The sequence below is a fragment of the Rhamphochromis sp. 'chilingali' genome (genome assembly GCF_963969265.1).
Source record: "Rhamphochromis sp. 'chilingali' genome assembly, chromosome: 12".
Lineage (NCBI taxonomy): Eukaryota > Metazoa > Chordata > Actinopteri > Cichliformes > Cichlidae > Rhamphochromis > Rhamphochromis sp. 'chilingali'.
The window spans coordinates 19,665,760-19,684,658 of record NC_137939.1 but is presented as its reverse complement, the minus strand read 5'-3'; the positions used below and the strand labels follow the sequence as shown (position 1 = coordinate 19,684,658).

The window sequence follows — 18,899 nt, the reverse complement described above, 5'->3', positions numbered from 1 at the left end:
CAGTGACAATAAAGTTGAATTCTATTCTATTCTATTCTATTCTATATTAATTCAGAAGACAAACACCCGTCTCTGCTTTTGAGATTAGCATTAAAACCCTCAGTTTTGACAATTAATACAGTTATAGTGGATCAGGTGACCCTGAATCTTCCCTTATTTGTGCTGCAATAAGCCTAGGCTCTTGCGGGCTTCCCATCATGTATGAATTTTTTCCTTCTTTGCTCGTTCTGTGTTTATACACCTCTCTGCATTTAATCATTAGTTAGTATGTATCTCTTGCACAGTGTATATGTTGTCCTGTCTCCTTTTCATCAACCTCAGCCAGTCACAGTAGATGGCTGTCTCTCCTTGAGCCTGTTTCTGCCAGGTGTTTCTACCTCTTCAAATGGAGTTTTCCCTTCCCACTCACACTAAATGTTAGCACATATGGGGTACTTAAATTGTTGGGGTTTTCTTTGTATTATTGTTGTGTTTTTACATAAAGTGTCTTTAGGTGACTGTTGTTGTGATTTGGTGCTGTATAAATAGAATAGAATAGAATTGAATAGAATACTGTACTTCAGACCGGGAGATTGGCAAAATGTATAAATAGGATGGCGATTAGGGGAATTGGAGACAGCTGTGTAACACAGCAGGGATACATTGGGAATAAGAAGACAGTGGAAGTAAGACTCAACACAAGAAAGAGACAAGAGGCCACCAAACTAAAACACAGACTAAGACACACGAGCTTGACACAGACAAAACCATAAACAGACATAAATCTCCATTGTAATTTGTGTGTGTGCGCGTGCGACTGTTCGCGCGCGTGCACGGGTGCGCGGGTCTAGGCTTTCAATCGGGATATAAAGCGAAAAGGCGCTACCGTAAAGACTTGTGTAAAAGCGCAAGGAAATTTATGCGGCGGAGAAGAAGCGGCTGGCTTGACCGCGGCTCACAAATGACGGCTCACTTTACTGCGGTTATTATTTTTGCAGTCCGGCAGTTTCCAGTGTACTTTTTAAAATGAACGTATGAGCGGTGACATTTCCATCGCTGCCCCTGAAGATACCTCACTCCTGTCATGCAAGAGTCCATTCAATTGGGAAATTTGGCAGTAAGTCGACTATCCCATTTAACACACCATCACAGGAGGAGTTAACCTGTAGCAAAGCGTGTGGTTAATCTTCTCTGTGCTCAGCCACGGGCTTCAAAGTGCTGCCTCACAGGTTGCTCTCAGCCAGTCTGGACGTTTCCTAAACTGAGCACAACTTCAAGCCAGGGATGAGAATATCTGTACTGTCCAAGAAGCTGTGGTGCGTCCACAAACAGCTAATCCTTGTGCTCACTCCGCTCGTGTTTCTGCCTTTACTTTTTACTCTACCGGAGAAGGTGAGTGAATTTCTTTGTGCCACAGTTATGCACCCACTGTTTTCCAAAAAACTTACACACAGAAAGCACGGTTGTCCTATTATAAATGCATAACACAGGTGCAAGCAGGAGATTTATGTTTAAAATCAGACTAGTTCGCAAAGGGTTTGGTCCATCTTTATACTTGTTTTGATTAATCAGAAACTTACAGACATGCTTATATAAACTGAGATTTTTTAAGTAATAAATTTAGTCAATAATGCTAAAAACACTCATCTTCTACTGTCACTACAACCTCAATGCTTTTTACTCTTGGTTAAGCACAATAAAGCTTTTGCTGGGAGTATTTTCACTGTGCATACTCCGTGAATCATCTGATTCAGCCAAAGAGTCAATAATGCAAACCTAAAACTAAAAAGTGATTATTATGTTAATGCTTTCATGTTAACGATGTAAAAAATAATGTTGTCTGTCTGAAACACATATAATGTGAAGGATACACAAGTTACTGAAAACATAACGTGTAATCTGCTTTCTTTTTTCTTGTTAAGTCTTTGCTTTGTTTTTTAGCTGTTTTTTTGTATTATTGCACAAATATTATTGACATGTTACTGATCTTTTTAGGAGGGAAAATGTCTTTACGTGGTGGTGCTCATGGCTATGTTTTGGTGCACGGAGGCTCTCCCTCTTGCTGTCACAGCCATGCTTCCAGTCTGCCTCTTCCCAACACTGGGAATTCTTCCAGCCAAAAAAATCTGCCCTCAGTACTTCATCGAGACCAATTTTCTCTTCCTCAGCGGCCTTGTGTTGGCATCATCGATTGAGGAGTGGGGCCTGCATCGCAGAATAGCCCTAAAGGTCCTCAGTATTGTTGGAGTAAAACCAGCCTGGTGAGAAAATAACTTTATCAGAAGGCAGTTTAAAGCTGATGAGGATTCTGTATTTATCCCATTTTAAGTAATACCTGGAACTTATTTTATTTCCCTGTGTTGTGAACCTCTGTGCTGTCCAGAAATACCTAAGTCACCCTACATGTCCTTTTCACGTCTGTTTAAATAACATTGTCACAAAATATGGTAGCTAGTTAATTCAGAAAATTCTGCAACAGGGAGGGATATAATAATAAAACATAAATGTCTGAATCTTTTGCACAGAACTACATTTAATTATATTTTTATTTTCATACTTAGGGTTGTTTACCGAGTTTAAGATTGTGGACTGAATTGTTTTTCCAGGCTCATCCTGGGAATGATGCTGACCTCATCCTTCCTGTCCATGTGGCTCAGTAACACCGCCACAACAGCCATGATGCTCCCTATCGCAAATGCCATCCTGGAGAGCCTGTTTGGTGATCTGGAAACCCTAAAACAAAAGTGCAAGTCTGTCGAGGATCACGAGAGTGCCATAATAAATGGTACGCTGTCAGTTTTCAAACTTATACTGATGACAAATCAAGGTTTTCTCTGAAATTTACATCTTAATATACTGAATGAAAGTGATTATCCTTTGAGTGAGAGAAAACGTTTGGCCAATTTTAAATCTTTTTTTGGCTGAACCAAAACATTGTTTAATTCAGTCTTATTGTCTTCATAGTCATTCAAGCAGCAAAGGGCATTGCTGTGACAGGGGCGAATGAACATTAAACACTTCATCTTCGAATGAATAGTGAATGAAGACAGGTTGAACGTTTATCATCCAACTGTGTCTCTTCACAAAATATGTTTCATTCTTGAAAGATGATTGTTGCATTGTTTTAACCTTGTTCCCAAGAGTCTTTAATATATAATCTAATATGTGAACTTTGTGCAGCGTTTCCAATGCACTGTCTGACAACAAGTTAGTGAATCCTGAAGTAGTAATGGATTAAGGGGGCTTTGTTGACTCAAAGTCAGCTATTAAATAAAACAAAAGTACACCACTGTAAAAGAGCTGAAACTCACAATTTAACTCATGTTTGGACACTTTGAAGATTGAGTAAGTTAGTTTCACATGTAACCCTGAACCCTGTCAAAATCTATTTGATTTATTTTCTTGCAGGTCAGTCTACTGTAAAGCTGCATTCACTGCCCTCAGTGCCAACAGAAAAACAAATAATGGCAACAGAAGGGTAAGAAGCATTTGTGTTTTGTTTTATATTTTTTTATTTTAAAGACATTTCACTCCTCTGATGTCTTTGCTAAATCATTACACAAACAATAGATGTTGAGCTTTGCTTAGCTTATGTCATGGTTGGCTGTGTGGCAGGCAAGCAAGCAGGAGTGGTGGACCCAAAATGCAGAACTCAGACACTGAAGTGAAACTTAAAGCGCAGCTTTATTGCTGAAAATTGAAAAACCTCGTACTAACTAAACTCACCAAAAGACAAACAAAAGTCTGAACAGAGGAACTGAGGACTGAAACACTGGAAAAGAAATACTAAACTGGAGCAGGAGACTCCATAAAACAGAAAGAAACAGACAGACTTGACACTGAACGAGAGACACAACCTAAGAACTAATCGCTCACAAAGAATAACTGAAACATAGAATAATACTAATAAACAAAGCATGACAAAAGGATCAGACTACAAAGGAATATAAGAACTGAAAATGCTGGGTCAAAGTGACCCAGGACTGTGACAGTACAGTACCCCCCCCCCCCAAAGGGTCTGGCTTCTGACAGCCCTAAACAAAAAAAACGAAACAAGAGCGAGAAAACAAGAGAAACAAAACACAAGGATCCCAAGAACAGGAATTACTCAAAACAAATCCCACTGGGTCTACCATGAGTCCACTAATCAAAAGGTTCAGGAAGCCGACAGCACAAAAGTCAAACAAAGGGTACTCAGGGGGACGGCCCCGCGGAAGGTAAATGGCCTATATTTATAGTATTTATTTATTTATTTATTGTCATTGTCAAGAACAATGAAATTGCGTTTGGGGCTTCCATACAACCCAAAAAAAAAAAAAAAAAAAAAGGAGCGCATTACTAGTCCCTAAGGACCCCAAAGCACTTTACATATCCAGTCATCCACCCATTCACATTTACACACTGGTGATGGCAAGCTACATTGTAGCCACAGCCACCCTGGGGTGCACTGACAGAGGCGACAGGTAGCGGAAGGCAGCGGCGACGACAGAGCTGGTCCGGAGGCCGCCCACGATGGCGACGACGCCCAGCCAGTGGCCTGGAAGGCGGCCGGCGATGTTGAGGGGCTGGACGTACATTGGACCGGGCGAAGCTGAAGGCTCTGAGGCAGGACCAGATGAGAATGGCGCTGCAGGCGGCGGCGTGGAAGCCGGAGACGAAGGCGCTGCAGGCGGCGGCGCAACAGGCTGGACGGATCCCTTGGACCCTTTAGCAGAGGGTGACAGCTGGGCAGGCTCTCCAGAAGCCCCAGCGTATGAGGTAGATGCAGGGCCAGAGGTCATTGAGACCACTGGTTGACCAGGTGGGTGAGAGTACAGCAGGCTAGGGGACTGAATTGAAGTCTGAACTGGTGGCCGTTGAAACGGTTGTGGTGAGAGTGGAGTAGGTGATGGAGTAGATGACTGCACTGGCGGCCAGGCGGGTAACTGGGCTACAGGCAACGGGGACACTGGAAACTGAGCCGAAGGTGGCGACTGAGCAGCTAACTGAGCAGAAGGTGGCTGCTGGGCAGGTAACTGAGCTGAGAGCAAGAGAGCAGATGACACTGGTTACTGAGCTGCAGGCAGCAGTAATGATTGTGATGGAGGTTTAGCAGGCCGGGCGGCTAGCTGAGCTACAGGGGCTTGAGCTAGTGACTGAGCTATGGACTGGAAAGATGACTGAATTGATGGCAGGGTTAAAGACTGAGAATACCAAGCAGCGAGGGTTTCTAAGAGGGTGGCTGAGTCTACTTTGCCGGGGCCACCAATGCCAAATAATCCAAAACAGAGCCTCGCTCTTAGTTCTGTTATGATTCGAGACAGCTCACTGATGTCTGGAAAACTCGGGGGAAAACTTGTAGTTGACAGGAAATCATCAAAAAACACTACCTGAATCAGTCTCTTGGGAGTGTCCACAGCATGAATTACAGCCTGGCAATAATCCAACAGCTGCTCTAGCAACTCCTCCTCCCAGCCTAAAGGTGAGTCCACTGGGTCCATTTTGTGGTCGCGTCGTTCTGTCATGGTTGGCTGTGTGGCAGGCGAGCAAGCAGGAGTGGTGGACCCAAAATGCAGAACTCAGACACGGAAGTGAAACTTAAAGCGCAGCTTTATTGCTGGGAAAAACCTCGTACTAACTAAACTCACCAAAAGACAAAAGTCTGAACCGAGGACTGAAACACTAGAAACAGATCACACAGCCAGTTGAGGGTACAACACGATAGGGAACACAGGAAAACACAGGGCTTATATACACAGGGGAGTAATCAGGGAATGGAAAACAGGAGGGAGACACAGCTGGGAGGGTTTGGGGTAACGAGACACGAGGAGCAAAGCTAGACACACTGAGATGAGGATCAACCTTTCACAATAAAATGGAAAACAAGAAACAGACACAGACTTGACACTGAACTGAACTTATACTGAACGAGAGACTCAACCTAAGAACTAATCGCTCACAAAGAATAACTGAAACATAGAATAATACTAATAAACAAAGCATGACAAAAGGATCAGAATACAAACCATAATACAAAGGAATATAAGAACTGAAAATGCTGGGTCAAAATGACCCAGGACTGTGACAGCTTACTGCGAAGACTGAAAATGAGGTAGATGTAGTTCTAATGGCAACAAAATCCAAGAAACTATCCAGGTGCTAGTGCTATGAATATAAGGCAAGTTTAAAATACCCAGGATATATTTTCCTCTCTAGCATCATTTACCCTGATATCACGTTAGATGAGAGAGTGGTGTGATGTTCACGTTTTTGTGGTGTTATATGACAGAAGTGGCATATACACAGCCAGACAGAAGACATGTGGACAGGTCTACTTACAGCAGAACTGCAAAGACAAACTATAATATTAGAAAAGCTCTGTACAGTAGTGTAGTATTAAAAAGTGTTGCATGAATATGACGGTGCTGTGGAATGCAAAACTGAAAAAGTGTCATATAAATGCAGACCTTGCAAGTCAACAGACTTATAAGTAACATAATTCTGTCATTAAAATATGAGGACCTGACTGTAACTATAAATATGTTCTGTTAAATTAGCAGGCGATGCTGTTTCATGTGCATCTAAGAGTTTTTGCCTTAGTTTTTCATCTTCAGCCCAGGCAGTGTTAACTGACCCGTAATGAACAGATGAAAACCAAAAAACAGATTTCAGATTGATAAATTTTCTTGGCCTTATGCTTAGGTGCCCTGTTTCAGTGTTGTAGTACTATAGTTTAGGTTTACAGAACAATACGGTTGCTTTAAATTGCTTATAGCAAACAGGTAAAAAGGACCTGTCTTGACTGAGGCTCATCATAGAAAGAAAAGAACTTTAGATGTTCTAGTCCTAGAACATGCTGTTACCGAAGCACTGAAGCCTGTGCATTTTTCAGGAATGGAGGCAGTGATTTTGTACATGATGATCTCTGATTGTGAACATGACCTGCTTTCAATCAGGCTTTCACAACAAGGTTAACCCTTAAGTAACCCTTCTAACCCTTCTAAGCCCCAAATCCTGCTTCATAGTGCAGGCATCATTCCCTTCGTCTGTGTTAAATTTATTTTTTAATTACTGAGCTTTACATTTTACAGACTGTGAAATACAAAACTAAGCCAACACATATGAAGTTTGCGGATTCATTTTGCCATACAAACTAAAGAGTAATATCCAGCTGTGCAAACTCTGAAGTTTGTGTAATAATTCACATTTTATGTAAAATAATGCTTCTGAAAGGACTGATACACCAGAACTGACGGACCCGAGGACAGCTGAGGAGAGCCGAGCAGAGGCGCAGTATCAGCTCAAAGTCTGGAAGGGGTTTTTGATTTGTATCCCTTATGCTGCCAGTATCGGAGGAACCGCCACACTGACGGGCACGGCACCTAACCTCATTCTGATTGGACAGCTGAAAAGGTAACTCTTTTGTTTTTGTGTAGCATTTAAACAATGCTGATTCAGACACAGAAGTGATATGTTTCAGTGTGTTTAACAGTTATAATTTTGTCTTTCACAGCTACTTTCCAGACTGTGATCTTATCAATTTTGGCTCTTGGTTTGCATTTGCTTTCCCACTCATGCTCCTCTTCCTGTTTTTGGGATGGCTATGGATTGCATTTCTCTACGGAGGATTGAATACAAGGTTGTGTATCTTTTCTTGCTAAATTTTTCAATAACACCATCAGCATTACAGGATACAAAAACTGGACCATTCCATGAGTAAGGTCTTTATTTTATGAAAGCCAATGTTTACATTATGTGTTCAATTTTTTGCAGATTGTGCATCACAAAACAAGACAGGAGAACCCAGGCAGAAGCCAGAGCCAAGGCACTGATAAAGGAAGATTACAGAAAACTAGGGCCCATAAAGTGAGGACTCGTGTATGTCTTGAAATCTCATGCAATAGATGCTGGATGTAAACTTTCTAGGACATAGTCTTTGACTTACTCTTATTCTGCATTCATGCTTTCAGCTTTGCAGAGGGAGCCATCTCTTTCTTTTTTGTACTGTTTGCCGTTCTCCTCTTCACAAGGGATCCAAAGTTTGTGACCGGCTGGTCTGTGTTTTTTAAAAAAGGGTAAGAGAAGCTGACTTTTAAAACCTTGTATGAAAGCTAGCACATTGTATTCTGGTTCTGTGCTCTATTAGGTGTCCATTTCAATTTTGTGCTCGTCTTGCTGTCCTTCAGGTACGTTTCGGATGCAGTCACCGGTGTCATCATTGTGTCTATACTGTTCTTTTTTCCTTCACAAAAGCCTTCCCTGAGATGGTGGTCCGACCCTCAAGGTTAGTGATAGCATATCTGCTAAAATGCCATTTATGAGGCATCATTGTCTCATTTCAGTTCTATTTGTTACCATATATAGGATTTTCTGTCGCAATATTACAACTTTGATAAGTCAAAAGTTAATATCTAAGACCAGATATTTGTGGAAAATTCAAAGATTCTGTGTCTCTGTTTCTAGAACAGCTTTTGCAAAACACAGAAATTAAGCTGAGGAATGTTAATAATATAGATTAGAGAGTCTGAGGAAAGTTCCCGTCTGAAAGTGAGACTGTAGTTTCTCTGTTTCTGTGATTAGAATAATCTCTTAAAGCTATGTGGACACACTTTGGGTTTTTTTCTTTGTGTGTTTGTGTACTTGTATTTTGGATTACTCGTGTTGTAGCTACATGCCTGAAACGTCCATTTAATAATCAAATTCTGGTGAATCTTTTTGTCTTGGTGGACAAAAAAAATGTCTTATGGAAATCATTTTATTGATTTGGTTAACTCCAAAATGTGAATACAAATGCGAATCAGCATCCACTAAAACGGAGAAGCGTGTGTGTATGTGTGTGTATGTGTGCGTGTGTGTGAGTGAATGCTTATGTTATGTTCAGCTGGTCAAATAAACAACTTGATGCTGGAAAAGAAAGCAAGCCATGTGGTTCATCTGTCACTGAGGGTCACATTATTCGAATAGAGTGGGTTCACTCTATGTCAAACAGAGTAGGACTTTTAGCTCATTAAACTAAAAATAGAGCAAATAAATACAAAAATATGGTAAAACTACAAAAGAATATTTGGTAGAAAGCACTAAAATGTGTATGTTATAACATGCCAAATATATTATATGGTAGACTATATGGTTTGCTGCTAAGCAGTTTGGTAGTAGTTTGATTTTCAACTCATCCATATGTTAACGTGTTCTTCACCACAACCCTAAACCCAGAGATACTTCTTCCGCCTCTTTAAGATTCAAGATTTTTATTTGCCATTTGAGCACAGGACCAACAGTCCATGCACACTGGAATTCTTGTGCAGAGCTCTCCGGGTCAAGTCAAACTTTTTACAAGATAAAGACAAAGCAACTAAAAAAGGAAAATAGAAATAAAGTAAGGAATGGAGATGTTATACTGAGGCAGAATCTTTTACTACTCATTATAAGGTTAACAATTAAGTTTAAGGATTTTAATCTCACATTGTATCGGTGCACAACAGCCTTTACATTTTTCTACACATGATAAACATTTTCTAATTGTTTTATCTCACATTTTTCCTCAGCTCTAAACACTCCTTATGTGCCTCTCCTTTCCTGGAAAAAAGCCCAGGAATCGGTTCCTTGGAATATCATTATGCTGCTTGGAGGCGGCTTTGCCATGGCCAAAGCTTGTGAGGTAAAGATGTTACATATAATATGTATGTAATACATATAATACATCAACAATGTTTCCTGTCTCTGTGCTAAGTTAAAACTGCTATGTGGTGCCTATGGTGGCAGCCAACTTTTTAGCAAATATTTTGGGACCATTTCCCCCAAAATACCAAAGGAAGCTGTTATTTTCAGTTTGCTTACTAATGTTTCTTTAAACCTCTATAGTTTAGAGTGGAAATGGAGGAAATTAAAGTCTACTAAGTCTGTTTATTAAAACGTGTCTCTGCTCTCCTTCGGTTGTCAGTGCTTTGTTTGATTCAAGTTCTCTGTTTTGGTTTCTTATGTTGTTATTTGATCTTCAACCTTTCACCTCTGTCACGTGGCATTCTGCAGGAGTCTGGACTCGCATCCTGGATGGGAGGCCACCTCCAGCCTTTGGCTCAAGTCCCTCCTGCTGCAGCTGTGATGTTGATCACTGCTTTCCTGGCTTGTTTCACTGAGTTTGCCAGTAACACTGCCACCATTATCATATTTTTACCTGTCATTGCTGAACTGGTAAGGCTGGTCTTCAACCTAAATATATAAAATTTTGCATACAGTTTTAGACTGTATGCGAAATTAAAGTGAAAGTACAGTATATCATCAGATTATTTTTTTTATTCCTGTGTTATATTTTAGCTGAGAAAAATATCTTCACATATCAGTTTACCTGTGTGAGGTACAAACTCATTGCACCATGTCAGTGCAATCAAACTGACACAGATGACCATCAGGGAAACAAACTGGACGACTGTCTTACAAGATAAAGAAGTCAAAGTGAAGGGTGAACACGTTTTGCTGTCGACCTTGTCCTTTATGTCACTCAGAGGTTTAGTGGTCTTGTTAAACTTTTGCAATAGATGTTCTTATGTTTGTAGACTGTTGGACATTAACTGTTGTTAGACAATTATTATCTGGAGCTTAAGTACTCCAAGACAATGGCTACACAGGAAGAATAACCACTTAATAGCATGTATATAGGCTAGGTTTAAACTTTAGGATACTAAGCTGTTATTACAAACACAAACAGGCACAACACACATTTTGCTTTTACTGTATTTGAAGTTGTACACGCGCTAAAATAATAATTTAGTTTATCTTCTGGAGCTAACAAGTGAATGGCATTTCCTATATTTTTATTTTTCTCCCATTCTGCAGTACCTTCATTAGTGGTGTTATTATTTGTTATTTAACTGGTTACTGAATTCCCATCCTTGAGCTGAGTATTTTGGCCATCATCATCTTGTTTTGAAACTGGAAGTTACAAACAATGGGTGGCGCTGACAATAAGACTTAAAACTAGTGATTAAGACCACAAACCCATCAACAAAGTGTTAAAATAGTTTATAGATCGAGGGAGACAAACATCCATTTTCACACAGATCCCAATACAATTGTTTTGTAACTAGCAAAGTTGCCTCCATCTTGGTATACAGTCTATAATTATATAGAGTGAACATGTGATCACGTTAACACTAGCATTTAATAAAAAAAATAAAAATAACTATTCTGTACATAGTTAGTTCATATAAGTACTGTAACATGATTTTTCAGAAATGTAGTCAGTGATGATTAAGGCTTTAGGATTTAAACAATTTGTAGGCTAGGGTCCTAAAGCACACAATAAAAGAATTGACTGATTGACCGTTATTGCATTTACAGCCCATATTCGTTTCTTAATTAGTTTCTTAATTTTTTTAAATTAATTTTGTATATTAAATGTTAATTGGACTCCAGAGAGCCATGCAAACCCAACTCCTGTATTATCTGTTTTTGCAATGTATTGCTCCAAAATGAAGTATATAAAACTTTTATGCTTCTGTATTTTGCTGCCTTTGCCAAATGATAATGAATGTTCTTTTCACCTTTGTCCCCTTACTGTACTTTAAATTTAAGATTCTGGATTTTCACTCTGAATAAGCATAATGGGCCTTTTTATACATCCTGTCATAAACATCTTTTCCCTCCACAGGCTATTAATGTCTCAGTGAACCCTCTGTACTTCATGATACCTGCCACAGTAGGATGTTCATACGCCTTCATGCTGCCAGTGTCCACACCACCCAACTCAATTGCCTTTGCATCTGGACACCTTATGGTGAAAGACATGGTAAGATCCTCATTGGCTCTTGACGTTGAAAATATTACACAAAATTACAGCTTATGTTTTCCATTTCTGGTTCCTCAGGTGAAAACTGGCTTTGTGATGAACATCCTGGGTATCCTGTCAGTCACTCTGGCAATGAATACGTGGGGCATTGCCATGTTTAATTTGAATACTTACCCTGAATGGGCTCTCCCATTTAACAAGTCTGCTCTTGTGACCAATGCGCACTTATCTGTGGCTCAGTCGCTTAATGCCACGTTGTGATCACACACCAGATTTTAGCAAGAAGTTATTATAGAAGAAGTACCAGAAGAGTGAGCAGGGAGGAAAAACTGAAGTAGATACAGTTGTGATCAGAGGTTTACATGTACTCATCGTGGGCATGTGTGTCTCTGTAATTTAGGGCCTTTAATGATTTCTTTGAATTCGAGATTTTAATGGGTGGGATGATTACACAGCATACATGTTTCATTGGAATATTTGGGATTTTTGGTCATTAGACATCTACCAATGACAGTGAAGAATACTGTTGATTGACATAAATAAAGTAGTGGGTCACCTAGGCAACCAGGACCTGAAATGTCCACAAGTGACTAGGTGGCAACTTTAAAGCAATATATGCCGTGAAAATTGACCCCTTCCAACTGTACATATATTTCACATACATCACATTGGGAAGACAGGGAGAAAAAAGAACTCCACCCAGACTGAGCTCCTACAGGCAGTTTGAGAACAGAAAAAACACAGCAACACTGAGAGCACATGAACACACCATACAACAGAAAGGACGGGCATCGGAGGCATTTGGAGGGGAGGAGGGGGATTGTACATCTGTCTGTCTATATATTTGAGCCTGTACATATACTTTTGACTTGTGGATTAGAGAAAATCCAAAGTAAATTCAAACTTAAGATGAGATAACCTTTATTAGTCCCTTGTGCACCTAAATATTTTTTTAAGTCATAAAAGACGCTGTAAAAGTCATTCCACCCATTAAAAAGTCTAGTTCAAAGAAATCATTAAAAGCTCAAAATTACCATGACATTCATGCCTATGATGAGTGTATATAGTTCTTCACTACAATTGTTTCTGTACTGTCACAGTCAGAAAACACATTTTTCCAGCTGTTAATGATGCTTTGAAAAGGTTATCATATATATATTTGACTGCCTTTTTAGGGTCTCAAAGGTCTAGATTTTAAGCTGTGAACAGATTTGGTACAAAAATGTTAAGTTTTAAAGACAATGAAGCAATACATGAACTCAGTTAATGAGAGTTGATGTATTGCTAAGTTTAAAAACTGCTGAAGTATTTTACTCTCTGCTTTCTTAAAACTGAATTAGAGCAACATCTAACCTCAAACACATGCTTTGAGCACTGAAGAGTGTTTTATATTTTTTAAATAATCAGTCAGACTGCGGAGTGTGCTGTTTGTATCGTTACTACAGGCTGACCTCTGCTGGAAGAAGGAATGAGACTGTGAATAACACTTTTTAAAGTATATATTATGGTTAAAATCACTAAAAGATTGTTACTTGTTTATGTTTCACATGGCACACTGCTAAAGCCATACCACATAAACAACATTTTAAATCATTTTCTTTATTATATTATGAATCTTGACTAATGAATGTGTAACTTTTGTTACATGGTGATCTGCACTCATATATTGTGCTGTCATAAATAAAGCCAGTTTGTAACTTGATGTTGTTTATGTATTTGTTATGCACAGTTTTGTTTTGTTTTAAGTGAGTTCCCCTGTTTGTATCAGGAAAGTTTTTTAAACTCTTGCTGGAACATTGCGGCCCCTGCACACACACATAGACACACAGTACAAAGCACAAAATTCCTTATAATGTTCTCTTGGTGTTCTCACATGCCCCAACAATTGTTAACTTGTGCAGTAATGTGCTGGTTATTCAGTGTAAGCGTTGCCACAGCAAAAGGTCTGTAGTGTTTAAATGTGAAATCAGAAAATTTATCCAAAGCTAACAGACTGTAACCAAATGTACTAATTTGTACAACAAATACAAAGGTTACAGGCAAATAACCTTTGACCCAAAGCAGATTCATAACTGTGACTTGATGCTTTTATTTATTTTGTGTGTTTGTTATTCATAAAATTTGAAACAAAAACCAATTAGTATTTAAGACTCAAAATAAATAGGCCTACCTTTTTACCACAATAAGTAATTAAGTATTTTGTGTATCTTCTCTAACAACTCACACTGTGTTCACAGCCGACAGGTTAGCTTACTTGAATAAGTTAAAGTAGGCTTTGAGGAAGGCTTTTAGGAGCCATGGGTACAGCTTTCATTACAAACAGATATGCCAGCACCGAGTATCCATCATAGTCCTGAGTCCTGACTCAGTTTTGACTTCTTATGATCTTTTTAAACTTTTATTGTTTTTAGGGTGTCTGTCTGCCTTTGGGTTTATTGATTAGAATTGAATTCATTTGTGTTAGTTTATTCCTGCCTACTCAATTGTTTTCTGCCGATTACCCCTGTGTATCTTTCAGTATAAATAGCGTCAGGTGTCCTTTATTGTGGTGTCTCATGGATTTGTTATTCTTCTTTGGATTTTTGGATTTTTTGTCCCTTTGCCCATTTAAATATGACAGCCCCTTAAACCTGAATTCTTTCTGATGTTCACCTGACTCACTTGGTTCCAACAGAAGTCTAAGGAAAAATAGCTTCGATCTCCTTCGAATGTTTGACCTCATTAAATTATTTCCGTACGTGTTTGTGGTCTCAACACTAGTTTAAACTCTTATTGACTATAATAGAGTGAACATCACAGTTCCTATTAGAGTCCAAAAGGGAACTAAAACAGGGTGTGCTTTCCTGGAGCTGGTGTAACAAAAGTAAGCCAGGATGTCCAAGCTGTTATGTAACAAATTAACAATCCCAAGACACAGTGCCAATAAACTTCCTACGTATTCAAGACCTGTGTGAAAATTATAATCCATTTGGTAGGTAAATAAACAAGGCTTTCGGATTGAAGATGTAACATTAGCTTGTCTGCAGTTTTAGGGTCCTCCAAGGAACCTTGTGATTTTTTTTTGGCATTGCTTCCACCAAACCGAGTAACTAAGGACACAGTGGACAAAACGTAAAACACAAGGTGGTTACTGAATGTCAGCTTTTATTTGTTTAAACTTGAAGCAATTCTGATGTTTTCTGATGTTCAATTGGACAGAAAAGAGAAAACAAACCCACCTTCATGGATTTCTTGCCTCCATTCAAGAGCTAAAAAAAAAAACATGTTGTTGCTAGATATAATTGCCTAATATAGCTTATTCTCAATTATATTCTTAATTCTTAGCACCCAAGCTCAGTTGACACAAGACAGAAAGTAAATTTCAGTGGGGAACGTAACAATGACAAACCAGAGGAAAGATGACACACAAAAGTGTTATGTCATCTAAACTATTTTCAGTTTAGAAGAGGAGTTATAAGCAAAGTGCTCTGTTACTTGTATTGTCAGTGTCACCATCATCAAATCATTCTGAAAGCGCACTTTGGTTAGTGTGACCTGCCACATAGGGCTTATGAGTGTGTCATGCTCTCCATATGATTTTGTGTCATGTGTGGTTTAGATGCAGAGGGACTATCTTTTTTATTTTCCCACGTGGAACTTGTAGGCAACCAACATGACAGTGACTGTTGCGCAAAGTTCCCCTTTTTAGCCTTTACAGTCCACCAACACTTCCTGTTTATTTTCTCAGGCTCCTAATTTCTTAGAGAGGATGAAGATGATCACAGAAAATTTTGTTTTGCTTGTCAGGTAGGAGTTGATCTATTTTTTTGTTATTTAAATTATTTATATTTAACTGTTATTATTATTATTATTATTATTATTATTATTAAAAAACTTTTGTTTTCCACTGTGTCTTTTACAAACCCAGGCATTGAAAATGCATTATTTGTAAAATAACACGATAGGGAGAAAATAGTTGCATGGTTTTTTGTAACGTGCAGAGGGAAGAAAAAAATAATGTTTTAGTTTAGCATATGTTTCAATACTTTAGCCTTATAGATGTTGTTGTTTCTCCTCTGATCTTGAGTTTCTATAGATTGAGCATAACGTGTTGCTTTTTTAGATGTTTTAGCCTACTTTCCTTTGTCAGACAAGTTCTACTTTAGTGATTTCTTGATTCAACTGGACTAACAATTCAGGGCTGGTGGGAGGAATTAAGCTTTCCAAAAGAGTTAATTTGTGATTTAGGGGGAAATTACTTTTTTTTACATAGAGCCAGGTTTGAATAGCCTTTTTTCCTTTAATAAATGAAATTATCATTTAAACTTGTATTTTGTATTTGTTTGTGTTGTTTTTATCCAATATTCAGATTTGTTAGACGATCTGAAACATGAGACAAATATGCAAAAAAAAAAAAAAAAATAGAAAGGGACAAATACTTCTGTACTGTTTAGTGTTAATAAGAAATGCTTAGAGCCACTTCTCTGTTGAATCTTTAAATATTCTAAATATAAAGTGTTGTATTGTTTTCTCCTCAGAAAGAGAGCAGGATCTTGCAGACAGGCCTTAACGTCTCTGCTGTCATACCTCTGGGAAGTTTACTCGGCACCTTCTCCTGCAGGCAGGGACATCCTCACTCTGCTGTCTCTCTGTTTCACACTTGCCTGTGTTACTGGTGGCTTGCTTCACCACTGGCTGTCAAAGAGTCTGAGATATGATTACGAAGCGTCGGTTCAAACTGTCAGTATCTACAGCGTGAGCATGTTTCTGGTCTCCTTCCTGTGTCATCCCCTGCGCTGTGTGCTAACAATGATTCTTCCTACAGTCTGCACCAAACAAGGACGGAAACTCCTCATCACGGCCTCTGTCATGATTTTGGTGCTGAATGTCATCCCTAATATCACAGTAAATGTGGGAGCAGTGGCACGCATCCTGAAATGCACTGCTGAGGGTTTTGCAAAGACTTTATTAAACTCATCTGAACCTTTGAACAAAGCCAAGACAGACCTTGTTGAAGAAGCCATCAAAGTAAAGTGGGAGGACTTGAGCATTGTTACCAACTTAAGGACTTTGGATCATTACACACATATTGATGTGTCAGATGTCAAAAGCATGTTTACTAAGATAATTGGGAAGATAGAGGTCAACTTCTCACATGCCAGGAACCTCCTCAGAGAATACAAACTGCTGTCAAACCGGATTCTTGCTGCCGTCTTTGTTGCACTGCTGATCGCTGAGTCTGCACGCTACTTGAAATCTTATCTGACATCAGTTCATTTTGATAATGGGTACATCTCCAAAGAGCTCTTGCAAAAAATGCCAGTTAATGAAAGGCCAGCTAAAAATAAAATCAATCTTGAAAACTGTAAAGTAATAAGTCAGGAATGTTCCTCTTGTTTCGTATCACTGATTGTGGTAACTTTATATTTCATTGCAATAACCCTAATAGTAGTTTTGGATCATGTTGTGTACTACATAGTTCAGATGATTGTGCCATGGTTGCTGGATTTTCCACCTACATCTGCTGTTATAAGTGTCAATTATAAGGTAAGACAGCACTCGCTCAATTTAATCTTTTTATTTTCTTTTTGGCTTTTTGGAGTCTTTTATAAATTTGTTTTTCCTTTTAGGTTCAGTGGTTCCCCCCTGCGTTTTGTATTATCCCACAATCCTGCATCAAACGGGAGCTGGTAAACTTCCACAGGGATTACAAGTGGAATTTCAGCCCTGGGCCATCTCTCTGTGATGTGACAACTTCAGCTCCAAACCTGGGAGTCACACTCCTGCTGGGATGTCTCTGGCTGATGAGCTACTTTCTGGTTTTCCTCGAGGTTTACGCAAGGCGGTTACGCAGAAAAATCTCTGCATCCTTCTTCAGAAAGCAGGAGGAGAAGAGAATAGCTTACTTGATGAGGAAAATGCATGTGAAGCAAAATAAAAAACACAGAAAAGGGCACATTTCTGTTCATGTGCAAGTTTGAATGACATGTAACAGCTAATGAATAGACTGCTATGGCAATGGGTTGCATGTTTAGCCCATTTGGATCAACTTATCTAGTGGTACTTTCACTTTGTGATGTAACCAAAGTCGTGTGGATGTGTAATTTTGTATATTGGTATGATCTGTCCTGTTAGCCTTTTAATTCCGAACTCTAATAGAACAGCTTTGCTTGATTCACAGTTCAAAAAGTTATCTTATACTGGGCTTTGGTGCAGCCCCTCTCTTTATTCTCTATCCCTACTCACACCCATCAAAGCCAACTTTAGTTGTTTTTTTTTTATTTGAGGCTTTTTGCAAACAAAAGGTTCATGCCCACAGAGCTGTGTATTTGTGTCGTATTAAGGCTGTTCAACGACTTCATACAAGAGTAGAAATAACAGAGCTGTCTCAATCCTGACCTTTTGGCTCACAGGGCTCACAATGTTTCTTGTTTCATTCGGTGGTCTTCGTTGTTTCTGTTTTGCAAAATGTAAACTGAATACAGTGCATCCTGTGTATGAGTCACAGTTATAACACCTTTCCTCTGTAAGCGAGTCAACACTCAACATACGCCTCTTCAAACCCTGTGGTTCAAAGCGATGCACCAACACTTCTGCTGAATCTGCATCTTGTTTTGGACAGAGACTCGCCTGGTAACTTTTCCCCCCCATGATATCATCACAGAGCAATGTTTTCCGTGTTCTCTTTTATTTCTTTTATTTCTCTGCAAGTTAGCCTTTTTTTGTTTTGTTGTTGTTTTACCATCCAGCCCCACTAGATGCCACCATGGTGCTTTGGACAGCTGGGGACAAAGACTAATAAGAGGTGGTAGTTCCTGTCAGGAAATGAACAGTAACAGGTCGGATCTTACAGTTTTTGGAACACTATACTGACCCGAATACCTTTAATAGATTAAATGAATCTGTTTCATCCACATGTTCAATGATTCGTCAGCTTATTTTAATCACAGTGCCCCTATTTCCTTTCTCTTTTGCATATCAGTATGCTCCTGCTTAAAATTCCCATGAGGCTGTGAGGGTTTATTTTAAGACCTCATCCCAGAATATTAATAGACTTCTTCATTGTCTATTTTTACTCCTGACTTTTGGCCACTTCACAATTGTCTCAGCAGTGTAGAGATGATAATAATAAATTATTCATGTTTTGTCTGATATTATGAGTTATTGCTCCTGTGTT

General features: G+C 39.1%; 3 protein-coding genes across 3 annotated transcripts; 2 read left to right on the top strand and 1 right to left on the bottom strand.

Annotated features, from left to right (window-relative positions):
- The first annotated feature begins 914 nt into the window (after positions 1 to 914).
- Positions 915 to 13,423, top strand: slc13a3 (solute carrier family 13 member 3). Its single transcript, XM_080898922.1, has 13 exons — positions 915 to 1,371; positions 1,975 to 2,240; positions 2,586 to 2,764; positions 3,388 to 3,457; positions 7,192 to 7,371; positions 7,472 to 7,597; positions 7,732 to 7,824; positions 7,929 to 8,033; positions 8,145 to 8,242; positions 9,504 to 9,616; positions 9,988 to 10,149; positions 11,606 to 11,743; positions 11,822 to 13,423. Exons 1-13 carry the CDS (start codon positions 1,264 to 1,266, stop codon positions 12,002 to 12,004), a joined length of 1,821 nt encoding a protein of 606 aa, XP_080755048.1. The 5' UTR covers positions 915 to 1,263; the 3' UTR covers positions 12,005 to 13,423.
- On the bottom strand, positions 4,390 to 6,177 carry LOC308406577 (uncharacterized protein; the record flags this gene model as incomplete). Its single annotated transcript, XM_080897658.1, has 3 exons — positions 4,390 to 4,999; positions 5,349 to 5,536; positions 6,152 to 6,177. 3 exons carry the CDS (start codon positions 6,175 to 6,177, stop codon positions 4,395 to 4,397), a joined length of 819 nt encoding a protein of 272 aa, XP_080753784.1. The 3' UTR covers positions 4,390 to 4,394.
- Positions 13,424 to 15,491: 2,068 nt separating the features above from the next.
- ocstamp (osteoclast stimulatory transmembrane protein) lies at positions 15,492 to 17,703 on the top strand (the record flags this gene model as incomplete). Its single annotated transcript, XM_080897900.1, has 3 exons — positions 15,492 to 15,529; positions 16,261 to 17,269; positions 17,353 to 17,703. The coding sequence occupies 3 exons, from the start codon at positions 15,492 to 15,494 to the stop codon at positions 17,701 to 17,703; spliced, it is 1,398 nt and encodes a 465-aa protein (XP_080754026.1).
- Between the last annotated feature and the right edge of the window lie 1,196 nt (positions 17,704 to 18,899).

What these genes read in the sequence shown, in the direction of transcription:
- slc13a3 (XM_080898922.1), top strand. Translation starts at nt 1,264, where the DNA reads ATGAGAATATCTGTACTGTCCAAGAAGCTGTGGTGCGTCCACAAACAG. An exon ending in TACGGAGGATTGAATACAAG is followed by an intron (nt 7,598 to 7,731) that starts GTTGTGTATCTT and finishes AATTTTTTGCAG; the next exon opens with ATTGTGCATCACAAAACAAG. An exon ending in TCTGTGTTTTTTAAAAAAGG is followed by an intron (nt 8,034 to 8,144) that starts GTAAGAGAAGCT and finishes GCTGTCCTTCAG; the next exon opens with GTACGTTTCGGATGCAGTCA.